This window comes from Citrus sinensis, chromosome 5 (assembly GCF_022201045.2).
Source record: "Citrus sinensis cultivar Valencia sweet orange chromosome 5, DVS_A1.0, whole genome shotgun sequence".
NCBI lineage: Eukaryota > Viridiplantae > Streptophyta > Magnoliopsida > Sapindales > Rutaceae > Citrus > Citrus sinensis.
Genome location: NC_068560.1, coordinates 14,856,200 through 14,878,185, shown reverse-complemented (window position 1 = coordinate 14,878,185; position 21,986 = coordinate 14,856,200). Strand labels below are relative to the sequence as shown.

Here is a 21,986-nt window from a genome sequence, read left to right as displayed (position 1 = left end):
ATTTTGTTCAATTAATTATAATATCATATGATATAATAACAAATTCTCACGAAATCCACATTTAAACATTTGCACCCAAGAATATATATATTTGGTTAAGGTTTGTGCACTTTATTAAAGCGCAGAAAGTCGAAAACCTCATTGAAAAATATATATTTGTGTGTAATATATATATACACGAATTTTGCCTAATTACTGGGGTATTATTCCCATGTTCTTAATATATTAGGCAATAAATTGATATTAGACCTTACCTCAGAGGTGTTTGTGAAAATATTCTGAAAGCTTGGCTTATTAGTATTCCCAAAGAAGCATAGCATCTTCTGTTGGTTTATTCACGCGTCTATTATCTATCAGTAAACTCGCAACGATCTTTAAAATCCAACGGCTCAAACTCAATCTTGGCAAAACCAACTCGCCAATTTTAAAACCACCAAATCTGATCATTTCAGTTCTATAAATTGTACGGTACACACAAAACCCGCGCAAAGGAAACGGCTCCTTCTTCTTGTTCTTCACCGGACCGGACGGTCACCGTGCCCTTTTCAAAATTTAAAATCGAAATTAAAATCTCTTCTCTTTCGAGGTGCGTATTGAGGATATATATATATATATATATATTCGGTGCGTTTCGCTGTTGCAAAAACGTAAATGCATTGTGCTGATCCATTGCAGAATATTATTAGTATTAGATTCAAAGAAGTTGCCTTTTTTGTTTGATTGAGGAGAAATTTTTAATGATGTGATGAAATTCCTGTTCTGACCTTGAGGGCATAAGGAACTAGATCTAATTATCAAAGAGAAGGAAAATGTATGGTTTTGATTGATTTTGCTGATAATTTTTTAGTCGTTTACGTATCCTTTTAGTTAAATAAAATCAATTCCAATAGTATTGGATTCAAAGAATATGCTTTTGTTTGATTCACGAGAAAAATTCATGGATTAAAATAGAAATTTTAAATCATAATCGTACAGAAAAATTAGATCAAATTGCTAGAAAATGAAAAGATATTCCTGAGGTAAGTAAAATCGAGTCCCAAAGAAATTATAATATGATAAAATTGCAAAATATATTTAGAATAGAAATTTTTATGATATATATTGATATTGTCTTTGTTAATTGGAGGCTGGAAGATGCTTTATGGGTAAATTAATATTTGGGGAAGTATAATTATTTAATTGATTTTATTTTATTTTAATTTCTTTTTTGACAGATAGAACGCCAGCTGTAAATTTTGTGGAGAATTAATTGGTAGGTCTCTTGTTATGGGTGCAATAGAAAATGTTATGGAGAACAAGGAAAGCCGTATACCTGTGGAAGCAAAGGAGCTTCTGAAATCTTTGGCATCTGAGTGGGAAGATGTAGTTGATAGGAATTCACTTCAGGTTATACCTGTTAAGGGTGCAATGACCAATGAGGTCTTCCAAATAAAATGGCCGACAAAAACAGAAACATTCTCACATAAGGTTTTACTTAGGGTATATGGTGAGGGAGTTGAGGTTTTCTTTGACAGGAATGACGAGATTCGGACATTTGAGTTTATGTCAAAGCATGGGCAGGGACCTCGTTTGTTGGGGCGGTTTCATAATGGCCGAGTTGAAGAGTTCATCAATGCACGGGTATTTTTATGTTAATTTTCCTCAGTATCTTCTTACTATACATATCTACATGGCAGTGACAATTTCATCCTTGTACTTGAGTCCTGAATTTTGGAATTTTGGGATGCAATTGGACTCTATCAAAACAAACCAAGTTGAATTGGCTGCAATTCTTTTATAATTTTTCGTCTGCTGAGAACCCCTCTGTGCATGTATTTTTGTAGAGTGGAATGTGTTTTCGTGCTACTCACTTGTGTACTATTCCTATCTGTCTTGTGTGAGTGTTATTGTTAAATCGTGTATTTTTGTATCATTCAGTAACAGTAATTGGAAATGATGTTCTTTTGTTAGATGATGTTTTGAAGATGATGTTCTTTTGTTAGATGATATTTGATGTATGAACTGAGAATGATACTATGCTCTTATTTGGAACTTTGGCTTTTATTTTTGCAGTCATCTTGGTAAATTGTGTTTCGTGAAACTGCATTATTAAATTAATCAGGTTATCAAGTCAGTCAAGAACTAGATTTAAAAAAGCATTGCATTAGGGAAAATATTCTTCTCTTGCTAAATGTGCAAAAATTTAAATTACCCACCCAAGAAAAAATACAAAACGAAGGTTGGGAGGTTGGGGGTAGATGAGGGGGGAGAGTTTAAACGTTTCTTATCTATGGAATGGACGTTGTTGCTTTGTCTTTATTTCAGTTTGCAAAATTTGTTGTATGGGTCAAAAAATTAAAAAATAAGAATTATAATGGGTGAGGCAAATCAAATTCAACTTAAAATTATCTGCCCAAGAAAAATCCCCCCCCCCCCAAAAAAAAAAAAGTATTAGGTGTCTCTTTTATCCAAGGAATGGATGCTGCTACTTCATCTATAATTAAAGGTGCAAATGTGTTGTATGTTTATGATGTATGGCTATGATTTTATGTTTCACAAAATCCAAAAAATGAGCAGTCTAATGGGTGAGGCAAATTGAATTCAACCTTTGAGTTCCTAGTAAAGTTTGAAGCCCATTTTTTTCTTTTTAAGTAAAATATTTGCTCATTTTAAAATGAAAATCTTGACCGATGAGTGATGACCATGGTGGAAATGGTGGTTTGAACATAGTGCTGTGGAAAGTGGGGAAAAACTACTTCAAGTCTGTAGTTTTTCTTTCATTCTTAACATTTAAGTGCTTATTTTATTTATTAAAATGGAAATATAGATCAGCTTATTGTTTTATTTCTCTCTATATATTTGAATTTCAGACCCTATCAGCATCTGATATTCGTGATCCAGAAATTTCTGCTCTTATAGCAGCAAAATTGAAGGAGTTCCATGACCTTGATATGCCTGGTCAAAAGATTGTCCGCCTGTGGGATAGGTCGCGGTAAGTTTCCTGTTTCTTCTACCCTCATTCTTCTCACAAAAATGCTCGAATTAACATTTTTTCCCCTACAATTCCCAGAAATTGGCTCATAGCAACCAAGAATTTGTCTCCCCCAGAAGAAGCTAGAGCATTTCGTTTGGATGCCATTGAGGAGGAAATTTCTACATTAGAAAAGGCACTCTATCGGAATGATCAGCATATTGGTTTTTGCCACAATGATTTACAATATGGTAACATAATGATTGACGAAGAGACTAAGTCAATAACCCTAATTGTAAGTTTCTTCTTTTCCTCTCTTTCATACAATGCATGATTTTCTTACCAGCATATTGATAGTGAAGTTCTATGTCAATTTTCTCACAAATCTGTAATCAGATTGTTCAGCCCTTAGTTTTCTTCTAAATTTTTATAAATATCATTCATGTGCTAGGACATATGACTTTCATTGTTTCCCTATGTAGTCTCCTTATATAAGGTGGAGTGGCATTTTTAATTGTTTCGCAAATTCCAAATGGATGGTATTGTACATGTTATACATTTTGTGTTGTAAATAAATGGTGCTTATTATTCATACATAGTTGGAATCGATTAGTTTTTTATGCTTCTTGTTGCGTTGATTTGTCTTTCATCTTCTGCACGAGAGAAAACAAAAAATAGCGTAAATCTAATTTTACATGCTTGTGCAAGCGCATTGAGAAGCTTTGACATTTTAGGTCTTGGGAGGAAAAAAAAAAAAAGAACTAGAAAGTTAAGGATCATGTCACTCGAATTTGAATTTTGATGTCATATAATTATTCGAATTTTGTGAACAGTATTTCCCACCTGCTTAAAAGCAGGTTGTTGGAATGTGTGACCATACCAATTAGTTAATGGTGCATTTATCCTTGTCCCATGTAGTATTATTATTATTTTATCAATATAATTGTTTGTGACGTAAATATTTTTTAGGGCAGCTTTGAACTATGATGCATTAGCATGACATGCATGTGGAGTTGTGTCTCTGCCTGGTTGAATAACTCATAGGTCATTGATGGAGTGACTAGGGTAGTATGGATTTTCAGTTGAATGAGATCAAGTGAAGATACAATTTTCAGGTAAAACTGATGTTAGAAAGAAATTTCCGTTCCTTTTTTAACCCTTTCTAATGTTATATGCAATTATTTCTGAGTAAACTATTTAGTTTGTGTACCGTGATCACCCCTTCAGTTAAGTCTCATGGAAAGTCCATACTTTTGTGTCATGGAAGAGTCATCTTCATGTAGAACCTGTATACGACAGATATAGAGCCATGGTGTGGAAATCTACCTCACCTAGGCTATCAATGCATTGCTTTAGTTCTTTTGAGCTACAAATGCAAAAATTTTGCTCCTAAAGTACAGCTACTCATTGCATTTTGATGGTCTGTACTGCAGGCATGTCTTTATAGGAGATCAAAGAAAATAATCTTTTTCACCTATCATTACATTTGTATTTGACTGATATTCTCACAATTTCCTTTTTTCTGAATGCTTTCTATTTGATTAAATGCAATTATGTTTAATTAGCTATCATTGATATGTATAGTTATCCTCTAATAGGACTATGAGTATGCAAGTTACAATCCTGTAGCATATGATATTGCAAATCACTTCTGTGAGATGGCTGCCGACTATCATACAGAAACACCACATCTGATGGACTACAGTAAATATCCTGGTGTGTGAAGCAAGTGAAATTCTGTTCTTTCATTTGTTTCGTCTGCGTCTTCTTCTTCTCCTTATATTATTTCTTTTTTTTAATGGAGAAGGCATTCTCTTGACCTTGGTCTTATGACAGATTTGGAGGAGCGTCATCGATTTCTGCATGCTTATCTGAGTTCCACTGGTAATAATATATGTTCCTCAATCATGTGGCATTGAGTTATTTTACTTTCTGATATAATGTGAATGTTAGGTTTTACATATAGATCCCCTTTTCCTGATGATGTTAAAGAATTCAAAACCTCACTTATTTATTTATTTTATTTTCATTTGGACTCAAAATGCCCAGAAATAAGAATAATTAGTTATCAGTTGTTTAAGCTACTGTTGCCAGTCAGTCTTCATTTATAGGAACAATTAAGCTGCATTTGCTATCTGTGTTATACACTTGTTAACGAATAGAAAGCCATTTCACAAAGGCAATTAGTTGGGTTTTTTATTTTTGGTTTTCTTGATTTAGGTGTTTACTTTAATTTTAAAATGAACAAGGTAATTGTTCAACAAGTTAACTCTGGGTTAATTTATGAAATTGGATATAATTTGGACATCTGATGTATAAATTTGGTTGGTTATATCCATCAGTGATTATTTTATGTTGCTGCAGGTGATCAACCTAGTGATGCGGAAGTAAAGCAACTACTTCAGGATGTTGAGAAGTATACACTTGCAAGCCATCTGAGCTGGGGCTTATGGGGAATAATTTCAGTAATTTGTGCTTACTCAGAATAACTTTCTTCATTTGAAATTTACTGTTCTGACAATAACCTAGATGACTGGAAAGCTCAGGCACTCTGACTAGGAAGTAATCCCTTTGTTAGCTTGTAGACGGTTGATGTACCTTGTCTTTTTTCCTATTATTCTAGAAAAGGCTGTACTTGATTTTCCTGAACATCCAATAAGTTCTATTTTATTTTATTTATTTTTATGTTCATCATTTTGTCATTTGCATGCGACCATGGCATATTTTCTTCTCTTCTATTGTTTACATGCTGACTGCTTGACGTCCCTTACAGATTCTGGGTCCAATTTAAAATTCTCTGTTTGTTTTCCATTCAGCCTAGTCAATCTCCTACTGCTTACATGATATTTATGGCCTCTTTCTTGTAGCTAATGTATGGCTGTTTTGCTGAAAAGCTAGGAAACCGTATTAAAATATATATTTTCTTTGATCTTATTATTTTATTGAATTTCATCTTTGCAGGAACATGTGAATGAAATTGACTTTGACTACATTGGATATGCGAAGCAAAGATTTGACCAATACTGGTTAACGAAGCCTGAATTGTTGGGATCTTCTGGAGCCACCACTAATGCTTTGCCTGATGGTAACTATAATATCTAGAACATGGATTGTTTTCTCCTCCTTGCTACATTGTGTAAATATAGTTTATACTTGACCCTGTTTCTTTCATTCTGCTGCAGCCTTGCAGAATATATTGTTAAAATTTTAGTTGATAGAGCATTTTGCTAGGTAATGTTGCAGATTAAGTCATTTTTTACCTTGAACCATTTATCATTTGGTGTTTGTTCTTGCTTTGTCTTTTATGCAGAAGAAGGTTTACCGTTTAAAATATCTGACAATTTTTTAGTTCTCAGCTTTGAGACTTTGTGCCTTGACATAAAAATTATGTACTACAAGGTGTTGAATTTTGAAATCAGTAGATTTTACATGCTAGAGACGGGATGTATTTGTTTGACTCTACCGTATTAAGAGTAGTGGAAGACAAAGACATTACTTATGAAGTTTGAAACGGAATAACTTCGAAACATCAAGAAACTAAGAGGGAAAATTATCTTAAGTCTAAGGAAGCAAGCAACTAATTAGCTTATAAGTTTTGACTGGCGAAAATCTAAAATAATTTATAGATATGTGAAAGGTTGATTGCAGACTGATTCCAATGTTGCTCTGAGTTGAATCTTTATCCCCGACTCTCCAGGACAAATTAGATGCGTTCTATGCTCACAGCCACAGTAACACTCCCCACTAAACAGAGTTTGGTAATAAACTTGATAGATTAGAAACAATGTCTCCGTCCAAGGTGTGATTTACCTGATACCAGTTTAACACAGGAACATTTGACAGCATGTTGAAACGGATGTTTGGATACTTAAAATACCATAACTAGACTATTATTTAAGAGATTTGTCTTTGTAGTGTAAGAATTGATTTACTTAATTATTATGGCATCTCTACATAAATTACGGCAAATTAGGAAGTGCCGTAAGTCAAAATTTCTCAACTAATTGTCACTTAGTAGGACAATTCTACTCTAGTACTCGCCAATTTAACTAACCACCGTCCTGCATGACCTGCCTTCTTAATGGCGTAAGTGGAACACTGGGAGAGTAGTTCTTGTACTTCTTTCCAATTTTTCATTTAATGAAGGGAATGAAAATTTTTCATTTAATGAACACTGGCATCTCTACATAACTCCAGCCATGACAACTTTTACCTTTTTATCAAAAAATTGACAGTAAGAATAAAACCCCATCCAGAGTAGAATAGAAATCGCATCCAGAACAGCTTTAAACTTGCATGCCATCCTCATTTTTTTTCAGTAATGGCTACTTAATTAGGTTGAGATTACAAGTATTCCTTCTCTTTTCACTCTTTCTTTTCATTCTTTTAATGATAAATAAAGATGACGATATTGACTTAAAAGGAGGAGGTAAAATAGTTTATTAGTAGACAGATTTGAGGATACTTCCTGGAAACAACTGCTCATTTGTTTGGGGAAGTTGGTTTGGATTCGGGACTTTCTATCCTCTGCAAGTTAAATGTTGACAATGATACAACATATGTAGTACTAGTTTGTTCTGGAATGCTTCTTTGCTCCAGGGGGCTTTCTGTTGTTATTTCCTGTGACTGTTGTTTTCTCTTCTAGGATAAGAGTAGTGTTTCCTACTTGTTTTCAGATCTTATAACTACATCTTATGGGAAGTTGATGAAGGAGTGAACCTTTTTGTTCATTTGGTATAATACCCCACAACTGATTAGGTTGGTGCTTTCTTTTTGAAAAAGTTTCCCAACTTGTGAAAAGAGTTAAGCATGGAGCCAATTTTCTCCTTCATCCTCATCAATTGAGTTTATCTCTGAATCAGATTTCTATATCATTGTGTCTAGTTGAATTTGAAAATATGAATTTGGAGAAAGGATTTGGCTTTGAGTAGCCTGAATTATATTATATGCAGACCAAATTTTGATTTCCAAATCTGCATTACTAATTTCACCTAATCAATGTAATCTAATGGTTTGAGCCTCTGGGTCCTTGATACATTTTATTGCGAAGAAGGGGACAATTAGTTTTATGAACATTTATATTCTGGTTACTCCTGAAAGTTCAGATTTTATCCTCTATCTTCTGGATTTGGATTTTTTTTGCTATGGTTTTTAAATCCTTCATGGGAGATCCTAAGTGGGCTTTTTAATACAATCTAAGCATCTAGGTCAGGTGATAACAGGAATAAGTAGTTTTGTTCTCTTCTAAGTGATCTTATGTCATATTGTGAAGTTTGTGGATGTGTTTGGGCACGTGCCTTGCTGTGAAAGGTGCTGCTAGAGCTTAAGTATTATTACTGAGCCTTGAAATTTCAAGTATGGTTTCTTAACATGGAATCAAAGCATGTTTTAATTTAGTTGTTCTGATTTTTGAATCCCACCATTGTGTGAATTATAACCTAAATTTGTGTAGGCTTTGATTGGTAAATCGAAACAACTTTTTTGCATTTTATTACTGAGCCTTAAACTTTCAAGTATAGTTTCTTAACATGGAATTAAAGCATGCTTTAATTTAGTTGTTCTGATTTTTGAATCCCACCATTGTGTGAATTATAACCTAAATTTGTGTAGGCTTTAAGTGGTGACTTAAAACTGCTTTTCTGCATTTTATTACTGAGCCATGAACGTCCAAGTATAGTTTCTTAACATGGAATCAATGCATGTTTTAATTTAGTTGTTCTGATTTTGTGAATCCCAATCCCACCATATGAATTATAACCTAAATTCGTGTAGGCTTTAAATGGCAACTTAAAACCCCTTTTTGCATTTTATTAGAAATTCTTCATGAACTTCATATTCAGATGTCCACAAGTTCTCATTTTATTAAAAGCAGCTTCCATTGACTTCTGAAAATTTGGAAGTTGATTAGTTGAGAGGACTGGATCCATTGATGATAATGTTGGTGACCTCCTAGCTCTAATTGTGTCCAATTTGTTGGGAGCTGGCTGGAAAAAACTCTTTTGGTTGGGGCAAATTCATTTAAGATAGCAAACTGTCTATTCAATCCAAGCCCTTGGTGCATGTTTGGTTGGAAGAAATGGGAGGAGAGAATAAGGGAAAAAGAGAGTCAATTTCAATTTTATTGATTGATTTGACATGAAATCACCTATTCTTCACTTATTTCTTTTTCCTTTCTTCCTTTCCTCCTTTCCTCTCTTATCCGATCCTTTCGTTTTTTCAAACCAAGCATGGCATTAGCTTCTATGACACTGTATGGAGTTTGTTCAATGGCCGGATGGTGAAGGAGCCAGATAAGTTAGACAAGCTAGTCACTCAAACCTGTTTTTAGCGCGAGGTTTCTTTGGGCATGAACCTTGGGTTTCGAGTTCTTTCATTTTAGAGCATGTAGATTGCCCTTGGCCTGATACTCAGCTGTGTAACCTTTAGTCCAAATGGTGACTCTGGTCTGTGATCAGGGCTTCAAGTTTCTTCTAAGACCCTCCCGCACTGAATACTCTTTCAAACTCACATAGGATAGGACTGGGGTTGTCGTAGGAGAACAACAGTTCATCCTTCCCTTTTGAGTATGCTTTTGCTTTATTCTCTTAAAAATTTTGCATAAATGCAGCAAATTCTTTGTCAGCGCGGGCCTCAACTTCTTCTACCATTTTGAGAGATTCTGTGAGTGTAAATGTGTAAGGTATATTATCGAGCATCCACCAAAAGTTTTCTAACATATCAATTCATTGATAAAATTTTTTGACAATTATATTTTACCACCAATGTTTCAATTGTTATTATTTTACCATAAGATTCTTAACATTATTATAAAGTTAGTGACTTCACTAGGGTATTTGAGAAATTTTAACGTGGTACTTATTTTATTTTTATTTTTTTGGATATTTTTCTCTAGGCATTATCTTTACAAGCCTTTTTTTTTATTTTCAGTTATTAGAATTTTATTATATTAAAATGTCTCCAAAATAGAATTTAATTTTTCTAATAGAGGGACACTAGTTGAAAAATTTTTACGCATTTATAAACAAAATAACTATGATATTGTTTTCACTTGTATAAAATTATAATAAATAAAAATTAACATCAATTTCTAAACATACGTTCACTTTTTGCCTAAGAAAACAATAGTGAAAAGATAAAAATACGTAAAGCGCAGCTGTGAATTGCTGCCCTAGTAGTTCGACCCACTCAATCTCAAATTTATTTTCATAAATATGGATATGGGTCACTTCTCTATTTCAAGTGTATGTTCGATGTGAGGATAAAGATCTTGTCTTTAGTACGCATAAATTTTAAACTATACTTTAGATCTTGTAGAACTCAATTTATAATAGTTGTATAAGTTGTAATAAATAATCAAAATCAAAACCAAAAGTATAATAAGTAAGACATTTATGCGATGGACCTTATTACCTAATATTAAATGTTATTTACATTGAGGGAATTGATAAGTTAACCATTGATTTTTTGCCACTCCTCTTTTACTATTCATTACATTTCCAACCAGTCAATTAAATCTAACGATCTCCTTCTGGTAATGTTTGTTATCTCATCATGTAACTTAATCGTAGCTTTATTTGAAGCTTATTTATGTATAGTGTGCAAGTGATTATTATCATTTTATTTTGGAAACTGATGTGAGGGTAAGATTTGGTTCGCAGGTGAGCAAAAGGTTAGCAAAAAGCGAGATGGTTGGTTCAAGAAATTGAAGAAACATTTGAACCTGGGAAATAAGAATGTCAAGTCTTGAAGAAGGCTCTATAAGCTAAATTATTTGTTCCTGTCCAGTATGTAAATGATATGCGTATGAGATCTTCTCGAGTCTTTTGCTTACATTTTGGTGCGGTTTGATGTGCTTGTAATACAAATTTTATTTTATTTTTTAAATTGCCAGGGAATTATTTTATGGCTTTGCATCAAGTTAAGTTTAGGGCTTGTTTGAGATTGCTTCTGCAAGGTTACAAATAATTTTAAAAGTTAGAAGTTAATTTTGGTATTTGATAAGTTTTTTAAGTAATTACTTTGGGTAAAATCGCTCCATCCTATAGAGATTTTGAAAAGTAGAAATAGAATTTTGAAAATTAGGGAATGAGTAGTTTTTTTAAAATTGGATTTTGAAAATAAGTTTTATACTTAATTCAATTATGTATATATCCTCATATATTATAAAAATTCAAAATTATCTTTATTAAGTAGGAAATAAAATCATTAACTTAAAATAAATTATTATTATTATTACCAATTATATTGAGATAATAAGATAAAAAATAAAATTAATAATATAAAATTTATTTTGGTTGTCAACTGTTATATATACAAAATAAAAAATATTTTGTATACATGTTTATAAATATATAAATAAATTTTATTCGACATTATATCTATTTAGGGGTTGTTTGTTTTTGTTTGTAGTCTAAATTTTAATTATTTTCACTCATTTGGAGTTTTTGGTTTGTTTGCCTTTATAACTTATTGTCTGATTATAAGATATTTAGATTTAAATGGAAAAAAGTAAAATATTTTGATTTTTATCTAAATGACAAAATATCAGAATAAAACTTTAATATTCTTTCTCACTAATACTCATTTTTAAATGTATTTATTTCCTACTATATAAATTATCATTTTGTTATTTTTTATTGATCCATTTTCTTTGTTCTTTGCATATCCATCACATTTATTTTTTAATCATGAATGAGAATTTTTCAACATAATAGGATCTTTAGGTGAGCGTGTTTTATAATACATCCATTTTTTGTATTTGTAATTACAATTTTTTAATAGATTATGAATATTAATTAATACATTAATTTTAATTCAAATGATTAAATAATTCTTGGTTGGCTTACATAATTAACAAGAAAAAAAGTATCAATATTATAAGTATCATATATTAATGTCAAAAAAAATGTCTTAGATATAGTTTTTATTTTTCATGCTTTATTAGGTACATATCATCAAAATTTTTTACCTAATCAAATAATTTATTTACAATTTGTCATGTGTTTAACAGATAAATGTAAGTATTGTTAGTATAATAAGGTTTTATATATATATATATATAAGGCAGCTCTAGTGCTCATGAGACTAGAGCACACTTTCTCAAAGATCTCAATACTTTCATTGCGTGGCTTCCTTATATATATGTGCGTGTGTGTGTGCGCGCGCGCGCGTGCCTGTGCGCGTGTACACATGTATCATATTTCATTTTTTTTTTAAAGACAAACAACTTAATACTTATATTTAGATATTTAAAAAAAGTATGTCATTCAAATATATCCATTCAAACTTATTCAGATTTCAATCAAATTCATACCAACTCAGATTTTAAAAAAAAAGAAGAAGTTACCTTGGTCATTAACATTAAAAAAATGTTAAAAAGATTTTAGACCACAAAAGAAAATATGCTAAAGTATTAAATTATGATTACTGAAAAGTGTAATATATGGTTAGATCCATTGGAGCTTAAGTTAATCAACATGATCAAGAGAATTAATTTTTCTTTTAGTAACTTGTAGGAAAATTTGATTCATGTAACACGTTTATGAGATTAATGAAGTGATTGTCAATGAATAAATTAAGATAGCATTTGAAATCTAAATGAGTCTGAATTTTTTTAGAGTCTGAATGGATTTAAAAATGAATATCAGAATGATATATATATATATATATATATATATATTTTAAATATCTGAGTATAAGTGACATCTTATTTTTTTTATTAATAAAATACATCTTAAAAATGGTTATTTGATATTTCTATCTTTGTAAATCAAAACAAGAAAAGGGGATTAGGTTTTATAGTTTAGAAAATAAGTATATTTTATGAAGACATTTTTGGAGCATAATATTCACTTCTCATTTAAACCTTTTGTCATTTATATAAAAGTCCTCAAAATTTATTTTTTCTATTCAGATATAAATGTCTGAAAATCAAACATAAGTTATTAAAAAATTTAAAAAAGTTTTGTAATTAATAAAATTTAAGACTTCAAACGCTAACAAATGAGTTCTAAGATTTTTCTTCATTACTAATATAGATTTTTAATTAGTGTTGGCAGATTTTTGAGAGTATCTAAACTACAAATAGACACGGATTATAATATATTTATAAATTGTAGCCACTGAAAAAAAAATATAATGCAATTTTCGATCTTGGTTTATATTGAAAATGATTTTATCTTCAATCAATTTTTCTGTTCACATACTAAATTATACGTTTAATTCATTTTGTCACCATCTATAGATTATACAATTCAGAGTATCAGACCAATAACAATATATCAAGTTCGAAAATCATCACCAACTAATAGCAAGATTTGTCCTTATACAACTATTCTCAATAATATTTGAAGAGATATATGTATCTCATGTCTATCTTATAAGAGATAATTTGTACATTTATTCTTGATAATATTTGAAGAGATACATATATTTGTCCCATATTTATAAGAGAATAATTTATTTTCAGTCTCTTAGGAGATTCGAACCAAATCTTCTTAAGATGGATATTTTAAAAATAAAATCGAACCAAAATTGAACAATTTAAGAAATCATGAACCAAATATAAGCCGAACTTAGAAATCAAACCAAATTATTTTAGTTTGGTTCGGTTTTATACGATTTAATTCACGAAATTTAATATTTTTTATTTAAATTTAATTATAATCACTAATTATTTATGTTTCATGTAAATTTACTAATAAAAAATATTATTGTAGATAAAAAATTAATTTTTTTAATTTTAACACTAGATTGATTTATTTTCTATTCCGTTCGATCAAATAAAAAATTGATTGGTTTACATTTTCTGAACTATTTAGTTGTTATTGACCGAACCGATTTTTGGATAAGAACCGAACCGAGTCCCTCCCCTACTTCCTCCACAATATTAGGCTTCGATACTCAAGTCAAGTTGCACATGCGTGAACATAATAGAAAGAAAACTAGATTGTTGACACGTACCCATTCGAAATCCACCACAAAAGACCCATCTCATTTTCTTATCATCTACTTTGCCTTTTACTCATAAACCAGAAAAGAAGAAACAGAGCCTCAAACAGAATTTTTTTTTTTTTAAATTTTCAGCTGTGGAATTAGCTAAGTACTAACAAGAATGGCATGCACATCACAGGCTATGATATCTGCAAACTCATACATATTTACTTCACCAAAGTTATTCTTTAACAGAAAACACAAGAATCAGCTTTATAGCAGAAAGAGGAATGTAAACTTGTTCGCTGTCCGTGCCTCCTCTGATGACCCTGATGATTGTAACGATGAAGAATGCGCCCCTGATAAAGAGGTTCATTTTTATTTTCTCTACCCTTTTCTCTAAATTTACTGTTCTTGTTATTTCCTTAGAAAAATTAGAAACTTAAAACTTTGTGTTGCTTAGCTTAGGTGCTACTAGTGCCACTGTTTATTAAAAATCGACTCAAAGGACAGTGGCAGCCCATTGTTTGACAAAATGGTCTGGGAGACCCTCTTGTTTTCATAAATGGTCACAGAGACCCACTACTTCGCCAAAGCATGGGGGTGTAGCGGTCCTTTTCCCTTTCATTTTACGTTTTACAGAATTTCCATTAAATGGTGGTTGTATTTGTATTTGTATTTGTTTTTGCAGGTGGGAAAAGTGAGCATGGAATGGTTAGCTGGGGAAAAGACTAAAGTTGCGGGTACATTTCCACCTCGGAAAAGGGAGTGGACAGGTTATGTTGAGAAGGATACTGCTGGCCAGACTAACATTTATGCTGTCGAGGTTCGTTATCTTATCTATTATTGATTGCATATGAAGCTACTTGCCTTGCATTAGGATGGGGATATAAATGTGTTTGCAGGACCTGTTTAGTGATAAGGAAGAATCCCCTGCCTCTTATACTTATTCACTTAAATAATAATCAACTTGTGTGTAATTTTACTAAATTTAGGGTATGTTTGAAACTATTGTGCTTCTCGTTAATTTTGAAACCGAAACAGCTTAAGTATATACCTACTTGTGAGATTCAACAAGTGTGGACTAAAAGCCACAATATCTTATTCCATACCGTAACCAAGACATATTGAGGATAAAGATGAATTTAAAGCCTCCAACTTTATGACTTGAAGCTTATGGTGTGTTTACTTGAGGGTTTAGGGAATGAGAATGAGAGAATGAGAATGAAAGTATGAAGCCCATGTTTACTTGGCAAAATGTAATTTCAAAATGAGAATAAAATGTATGGGTTTCACACAATTTGGGAATAAGGAATGAAAATCTCATTCCCAAGGAGGGTTGGGAATGGGGATTCCCATTCCCTCAACTGACTTTTTTATCCCTCTAATTTTTTCATATTTCCTGAATTATTCTCGTTCAAATCACAATTAATTTTATTATTTTAAATGTCATTATTATTATTAAATTGTATTAATTTAGTTATTATTAATTATTGTTATTATTATTTTTATTAATATTATTATTATTATTAATTTTATTTCTTTAATTAATATCATTTTTATCATATTATTTATACATGTATTTAGTTAATGAAAATTACATTATTTAATACTAAGGGTATTTTGGTAAATTGATTCTCATTCTCATTCTCATTCTCATTCTCATTCTCATTCTCATTCTTCATTCTCATTTATTTTGTCAAGTAAACACATCAATGACATTCCAGTACATTCTCATTTTCATTTATTTTTGTCAAGTAAACATTAGAATCTCATTCCCATTCCAGTCTATTCCCATTCCCAGTCCATTCCCATTACATAGAAGTAAACGCACCATTAATTATAACCTGCTAGCTTATCAGTTTCTCCTATATTTGTCGCATTTGATTTTCTTTTGGCTTCTTTTTAGTGTTAAAATGATTTTCCTTCTCCCACGAATGCGGAGGCAAAATATATTAATTAAAATATCTTGTTTTTATGAAGGTTTCTTTCATCATTTGTTATACTATGGCAACTTGATGATGATTTTATTTCACTCTTTGTTTTCTTTAGTAATAATGAGCGAAAGGAATCCAGCAAGCAAGACAATATTCACTTGGCCAAAGTGTAAATATAAGCTAATAATATGCCTATAGAGTAGAGTAGCCATCTCTGAATTTTTCTCCAACTCCATTTCTCTTCAGCCGTTTAGCAGGCTGCATCTATTAACTTCAATTTTTCCAGCCTACAGTGTACGTAGCAGATAGCGCAATAAGTTCTGGAAGTGCAGGTTCATCTGCAGCTGGATCTGAGAACACAATAGCGATTACTGCCGGTGTTGCCTTCCTCGCTATAGCTGCTGCTTCATCAATACTTCTCCAAGTTGGTAAGAACCCACCACCGATGCAGACGATTGACTATAATGGACCATCACTTAGTTATTATATCAACAAATTTAAGCCGCCAGCATTTGTCCAAGCTTCAGTATCAAGTCCAGCTGAATCATCCCCTTCCGTACAAGCAGAAACTTCGGCCCAAGAAGTACCGCAGATTCAGATTCAATCTGAATCCAATCCAGAGCCTTCTACGAACAACATTTCTTAGGCATATAACATATTTTAGTTGTTCATAATCTTTTATTAACACTTATAGTTGATGTTCCATTAACACCTCTGGCATATATTATTGTTACAATAGTTAGCAGCTTGGAAACTTTACAGCCAAATCCGCTGGACTCAAAGATATTGATGCAAAAATAATTTTGTTGAATACTATTGATGGTTGTTTTCTGATGACATCTCCAGTTTCCAACAGTACGAATGTCTGTTTACTGTATATATATATTTTTTAAATTGGGAAATTCTTTTTGCTGCATTTGATAGGCAGAACAGAGAGTTAATTCATTATACAAAACTTCTTGTTAAATTCCAGTCTTGAACAAGAAAGCTTTGTTAAAAGAATCTCTGCTTAAGTTAGCTATACAATAAGGTTTCAAAATGAGGGCAAAATGGTTTTCTAATCTTGAACTCGACGTTAAAGCTCGGATCATCATATAAGTTTTGCCAAACTATTATTTCACTACTACATTGTTTGGCAGGATATGAATAAAAGGATTACAGGGTGATGAATGGTATAAATGCCCCAAAGGTGGTTGAATGCTTTGATTCTGATGGTCATAAATATAGGCAGGTAGCAAAATCCAGAAATGATGACTTACAAGTTTACAATACGAGTATTGTAAAATAAGAAAATTGTTATTGAAGTTTACATACTAAAACTAATAATTAGATAATAATAAGGTGTTGCAATCAGAAGATTGTTGCTTCTTTGTGGGGTGAGCACCTTCAGGTTTCGGATTAATCAGATTGGATTTTTGTCTACACAGGCAAATGAAAAACTAATCTAAACATTTAGAATTTCGAATTTAGGTCGGATCCAGTTAAAATTTATTGTAATCTGGGAGGAAAATTTTCTCCATAATCTTTTTTCCATCAATACTTTTAATTTTTTTCAAACTCCAATGCAAGATTTAATATTAAAAAAAGAAACAAATAATTAAAAACAAACAAAATCCCTAACAATTGCCAACCATGTACTTTTTTCTTTTTTCTGAATATATTTTCTAATTTTCTCCAATGCAAGATTTTTGAAATATGAGAGGGATATTTGAACCTACCAAAATCTTTCATACATTCATTTGCTCAATAAACCTACTACCAATATTTAAAAAATTAGATTTTACTCAATAATCTCACTTAAATATTAGACTTCCCTCACCTAACAATAATCTTATAAAATCAATTTTACAACTTAATTTTAAAATTATTTTAAACTTTTTATTTGTCTGATTCTTAATAAAATAATATACCAAAATCAAATTGAAATTCCATCACAATCAATTTAAAATCACATTTTATCTTTGGATTTCAATAATCAGTCTCGGAAATCTAACAAACTGCCTTTTGAGAAATTTACCAATCTAACCACTTTCCAAGCTGATGCAACTCAGCTCACTCTTAAATGGTTGAAAAGAATAAATGAGATACCATAGTTAATTTTGGAAAAACAAATGAAAATATTATATGAAGAAAAATAGTGAATTCATAAAACATATCAACAATCTAGATAATCAACTATGCAATTCATAGAGCACTTGAAAGGATGTCGCCAAGGTGATAAACACATCCACGAGCTAAAAAGTTAAGTGGGAAAGTTTGGATACTTGAACTATAAAAATTCCGAAAATCAAATTACACATGCTAATAATGATGATTTTGATGAGTTTTTAGAGTCTACAATGAAGGAAGGGAAAAAAAAAACAGAAAATTTACAAAAATGGCCATAATACTTTTGTATTTTTTAAATTTGACCCCCCAAAGTTTTTTCAATCAACATTAGCCAAACATCAAGTTTGAGGACCAAAATACCCTTATCACTCTCGCCTTTCTCTCTCGCCCAAATCCTCTCCCTCCATTGAAAGCTTATCACTAGAATTATACATCGTCGGCGGCGTAGATCGGCACTGGAGTCCATCGTCGGCGGCTGAAAGAAGCTATATTACGTTCAAAATCTTTCGAGATCTCCAAAATCAAAGATTAAAATTCAAAACCCTAAGTGAGTTATTACTTCATTTTTTTGTGTTGCGATTTTGGGTTGTTGTGTTTTGTTGTTATTGTTGTTGTTGTTGTTGTTGTTATTGTGTTGGTTGCGGTGGTGATAGATTGAGTATTTGTGGTTGTTAATAGCGGTGGTGGGTGAGGTTGTTGTGTTGCAAGTGGGAAATGTGATGTTGCGTTGTGTATATATTTTATGGGTGTTGTATTTTATGGCGCGACATGCGCATTGCGGGTGAGATGTGTGCGATAGTCCCAACCTCAAGCTGGCACGCGCCAGCCTGCACTCTCTTGGTGCCTGTCGCACTAGGAGACAACGTCTCTTGGTGCGACAGTTACCATGTCGTACCAATCGACAATTGTTTTTTTTTTGTGACAATTTATTAACATGTAATATTTTTGCAACTTGTACCAGATAAATGGTCAAATCAAAAATAGCATTGCATAATCCACCTAGACCGAGGAAAGAACCGGGAATGATGAAGATATCTTATGGCGATCACTTTCCTGGGCGTATCATGAGTATGTGCAAATTAGATGTAGTTGTTGATGTCATCTGAGAAAAAATAACAAAGCGGCAGTTGAAACTGTTCAAAGATGATATATTTGGGCATATCCTCCAATGCCGAAGCTATTTGTTCAGTGGCGTAATTGTCCATAATATATTGTTTCGGCAAGTGTCCCATGGTGATGGAAATGAAAAAGATGAGTTATGATTTCATGTTGGGGACCATTTGATACGGCTATCGATTGGAGAGTGGTGCCTAGTAACGGAACTTTGCTATGGTGAACATGTCGTGCTGACAAAGTATAAAACAATGTATAGGTTACTTAAGAAATATTTTGGGGGTTTGTTTCGCGGGATAAATCTTGGCCAGTTTGAGCAAAGATTTATGGACTTAGACTTCAAGGCGATGGATGACACCGATGTACTAAAGATCGCCCTGTTTTACTTTGTTGATAGAGTACTAAACGGAAGAAAAGATTATTGTCAAATCAATTTCGATTTGCTTAACGAGATAAATGACATAGATCACTTTCAAAGTTGTCAGTGGGGTTGTTTGTCATGGGAAACAATATATGAAAGCCTTGACAATGCATGGAACGGCAAACCAATAAATTTAAAAAGGAATGCGCAAAAAATCCCACGCATAAAATTGAAAAATACAATGTTTATGACTTTACGTCTGCAGTGCATGTGAGTGAAGAATTTTGTTTTTTTGATAACTTAGTTTTGTTATAATGAATATTTAATGAAACGTTTTATGACTATATCTTTCCTTGTTGAAGGCATGGATTTTTGAAGCGATCGGAGGACTACCATTATAGTGGATGGTGAAAATTAAGAGGAAGGGTCCTTGGATCATGCGATGGAAGCCCATGGCTTCTTTGAATATAAATTTCGGTAAAGTCTATTCATACCTCAATGAAAACTCGCATCTTGTAAGTAATTTATATGTATATGTGTATATAACTATTAAATACTAGATGATTATACTAACTGAAAATTTGGTATTCTTTACGACATGATGAAAACATTTTACAAACCATCGAACCGGATGCAAAGGAGAGAGCCACAAATTATTGGAAGAGTGTGGAGGATTACGTGTCATATATGCCAGCTTGGGTCCGTAATGTGGGTATCCTTTACAACATAATTTAAAAGATAATCAAAATTGAATTTTTTTTTGTGGTATTAACTCATTTTCTTTTTAACTTGGTGCGGCACCAGCCTTCAATTAACGTGCCATCAATTACAAGGACAAAAGAGGCGGATCATGACAGCACAAGCCAAACACAAGCGCAGCAAACTTCCGTTGAGGATGATTTTGTTGCCGACAACCATAACAAATCCACACGCACACGATTATGATGACACGCATGATTCGAAGGTTACTTCCTAACTTAAATGATCATTTTGTTTCATCACATATAACTTATTTCATCACTTTCTCATTACTTTCTTATTTCGTAATAATAGTCAAGGACAAAATTCTGCAATGATTATTTCGCTCAATGGATGGACAAAATAAAGTGTTCAATTCACGAACTGAGGTCAGAACTTCAGGCATAACGCAATTCCATTAACGAACTGAGGTCGAAACTTCAGGCAGAACGTAGAGACGTACAAAAGTATAGAGAAGCAGTCATGAAATTTATGGCTTCGTTTAGTGAAGGTTCTTCTAAGTCCGTGTACAGTGATTCACTGTTTCGCTGCTCGTACATGGTGAGCAAGTTTCACATGCTCTGGTTATGTTCTTTTGGTTTCACAACCGAAATTAGTTTAATACATTCATCTCCTCGAATCGACAGGCCCCGGATAGCTATGGTTCGAACACTGATGCTAGTAATGATGATGATCACACCCCCATGTCGTTGTACAGTCTCTATGGGAACATAAGTGGTGACAGTGTACATATCTTCACGGAGGCACCTCCTAGCGTTAGTAAGTTTAGACGTCCGTTTAAATGTATAAAATATGAAAATTTAATATTTTTTGTATGTAGATATTCATCCCTGTGAATTTGGGCGGCAATCATTGGGTATTAACCCGAGCAGACCTTCACGTGAAGAGGGTGCGTATTTACATCAATTCAAGCCTCTTCAGGTCGTCTTCCCTCAATGGCTTCAAGTGTTGGATTCTATAACGTCTGACTTGAGTTGCAGAGTGCCAACCCTTGGAAAGTAAGAATCGTTCAAGATGTGCCCCAACAAGAACCTTGAACTGGTGATTGCAGCGTTTTTATGTTGATGTTTACAATATATTTGATGTTCGGGCTCAAACTTGATTTTGATGGTAGTCACGGGCAATACTTCAGGAAGAAAATTACTATAGATATATTTAATGGCGATATTGCCTTATAAGTCATTGTATTATGTTAAGTCTTGATGTATGGATGTAGAATATTATAATAAATTTTTGTTCTATTGATATGTTTAGTCATAAGTAATTGTTGATTTATTTTAGTAGTTAATATGCAAATGTACATGAAATAAAATACCTTATTATATATAATTTAAAAATACACCAAAAAAAGAGTTCAAAGTCCATAATTAGTTAGAGTGATACAATTAGTTTGGATTCGACACAATAAGATTTTTACATCTCTTGCGGTTATGATTTGGTTGATTGCATCGCCCGCATCTCACAGCCCTTCGGTTTACATCCTCATCGATAGAAGGTATTCTGAACTCTGGACGATGACCAGGTAGTGGTGCTTCGATCGATGGAATAACTTTCATTTCCTGGATTTCTGCTGGAATGTCCCAATTTTTCATGTTACCAATCGGCTCTACTGGTTATGCATATGCCATCACCAATGATTTTTTAGAGTAATAATTAGAGCAAAGACTTATGTAATCCACACGGACGGTCAAACAAGCAGCAATTGCATGTGCACAAACAAGCTAATCGAATTGAAATACTCTACAGGAGCAAGTCCTTTCATGAATGTCAACTATCCATTCCTTTATACCACCACCCAAAACATGGAATCAATACTGAGACACAG

At 32.5% G+C, this 21,986-nt stretch overlaps 2 protein-coding genes across 7 annotated transcripts; both read left to right on the top strand.

The window, feature by feature from the left end:
* The first annotated feature begins 335 nt into the window (after nucleotides 1-335).
* LOC102607137 (probable choline kinase 2) lies at nucleotides 336-10,853 on the top strand. Of its 6 annotated transcripts, XM_006494507.4 has the most exons (10): nucleotides 336-586; nucleotides 1,215-1,620; nucleotides 2,850-2,971; nucleotides 3,050-3,245; nucleotides 4,549-4,666; nucleotides 4,787-4,834; nucleotides 5,315-5,415; nucleotides 5,912-6,035; nucleotides 6,133-6,181; nucleotides 10,609-10,853. In XM_006494507.4, exons 2-9 carry the CDS (start codon nucleotides 1,267-1,269, stop codon nucleotides 6,159-6,161), a joined length of 1,092 nt encoding a protein of 363 aa, XP_006494570.2. In that variant the 5' UTR covers nucleotides 336-586; nucleotides 1,215-1,266; the 3' UTR covers nucleotides 6,162-6,181; nucleotides 10,609-10,853. The 6 variants fall into 6 exon arrangements, with proteins under 6 accessions (XP_006494570.2, XP_006494566.2, XP_024949827.2 ...); XM_006494503.4 differs by lacking the exon at nucleotides 6,133-6,181; XM_025094059.2 differs by lacking the exon at nucleotides 6,133-6,181 and having other exon boundaries at nucleotides 10,596-10,853.
* A 3,065-nt stretch (nucleotides 10,854-13,918) lies between these two features.
* On the top strand, nucleotides 13,919-16,658 carry LOC102608224 (protein MAINTENANCE OF PSII UNDER HIGH LIGHT 1). Its single transcript, XM_006494508.4, has 3 exons — nucleotides 13,919-14,252; nucleotides 14,574-14,708; nucleotides 16,106-16,658. The coding sequence occupies exons 1-3, from the start codon at nucleotides 14,064-14,066 to the stop codon at nucleotides 16,463-16,465; spliced, it is 684 nt and encodes a 227-aa protein (XP_006494571.2). The 5' UTR covers nucleotides 13,919-14,063; the 3' UTR covers nucleotides 16,466-16,658.
* The last annotated feature ends 5,328 nt before the right edge of the window (nucleotides 16,659-21,986 follow it).

Bases quoted from the DNA above. Each gene is read 5' to 3' on its own strand.
- LOC102607137 (XM_006494503.4), top strand. From the start codon at position 1,267: ATGGGTGCAATAGAAAATGTTATGGAGAACAAGGAAAGCCGTATACCT. The intron at 2,972-3,049 runs GTAAGTTTCCTG...TACAATTCCCAG, and splicing joins CGCCTGTGGGATAGGTCGCG to AAATTGGCTCATAGCAACCA. The intron at 6,036-10,608 runs GTAACTATAATA...TTTGGTTCGCAG, and splicing joins CACTAATGCTTTGCCTGATG to GTGAGCAAAAGGTTAGCAAA.
- LOC102608224 (XM_006494508.4), top strand. From the start codon at position 14,064: ATGGCATGCACATCACAGGCTATGATATCTGCAAACTCATACATATTT. The intron at 14,253-14,573 runs GTTCATTTTTAT...TTGTTTTTGCAG, and splicing joins AATGCGCCCCTGATAAAGAG to GTGGGAAAAGTGAGCATGGA. The intron at 14,709-16,105 runs GTTCGTTATCTT...CAATTTTTCCAG, and splicing joins CTAACATTTATGCTGTCGAG to CCTACAGTGTACGTAGCAGA.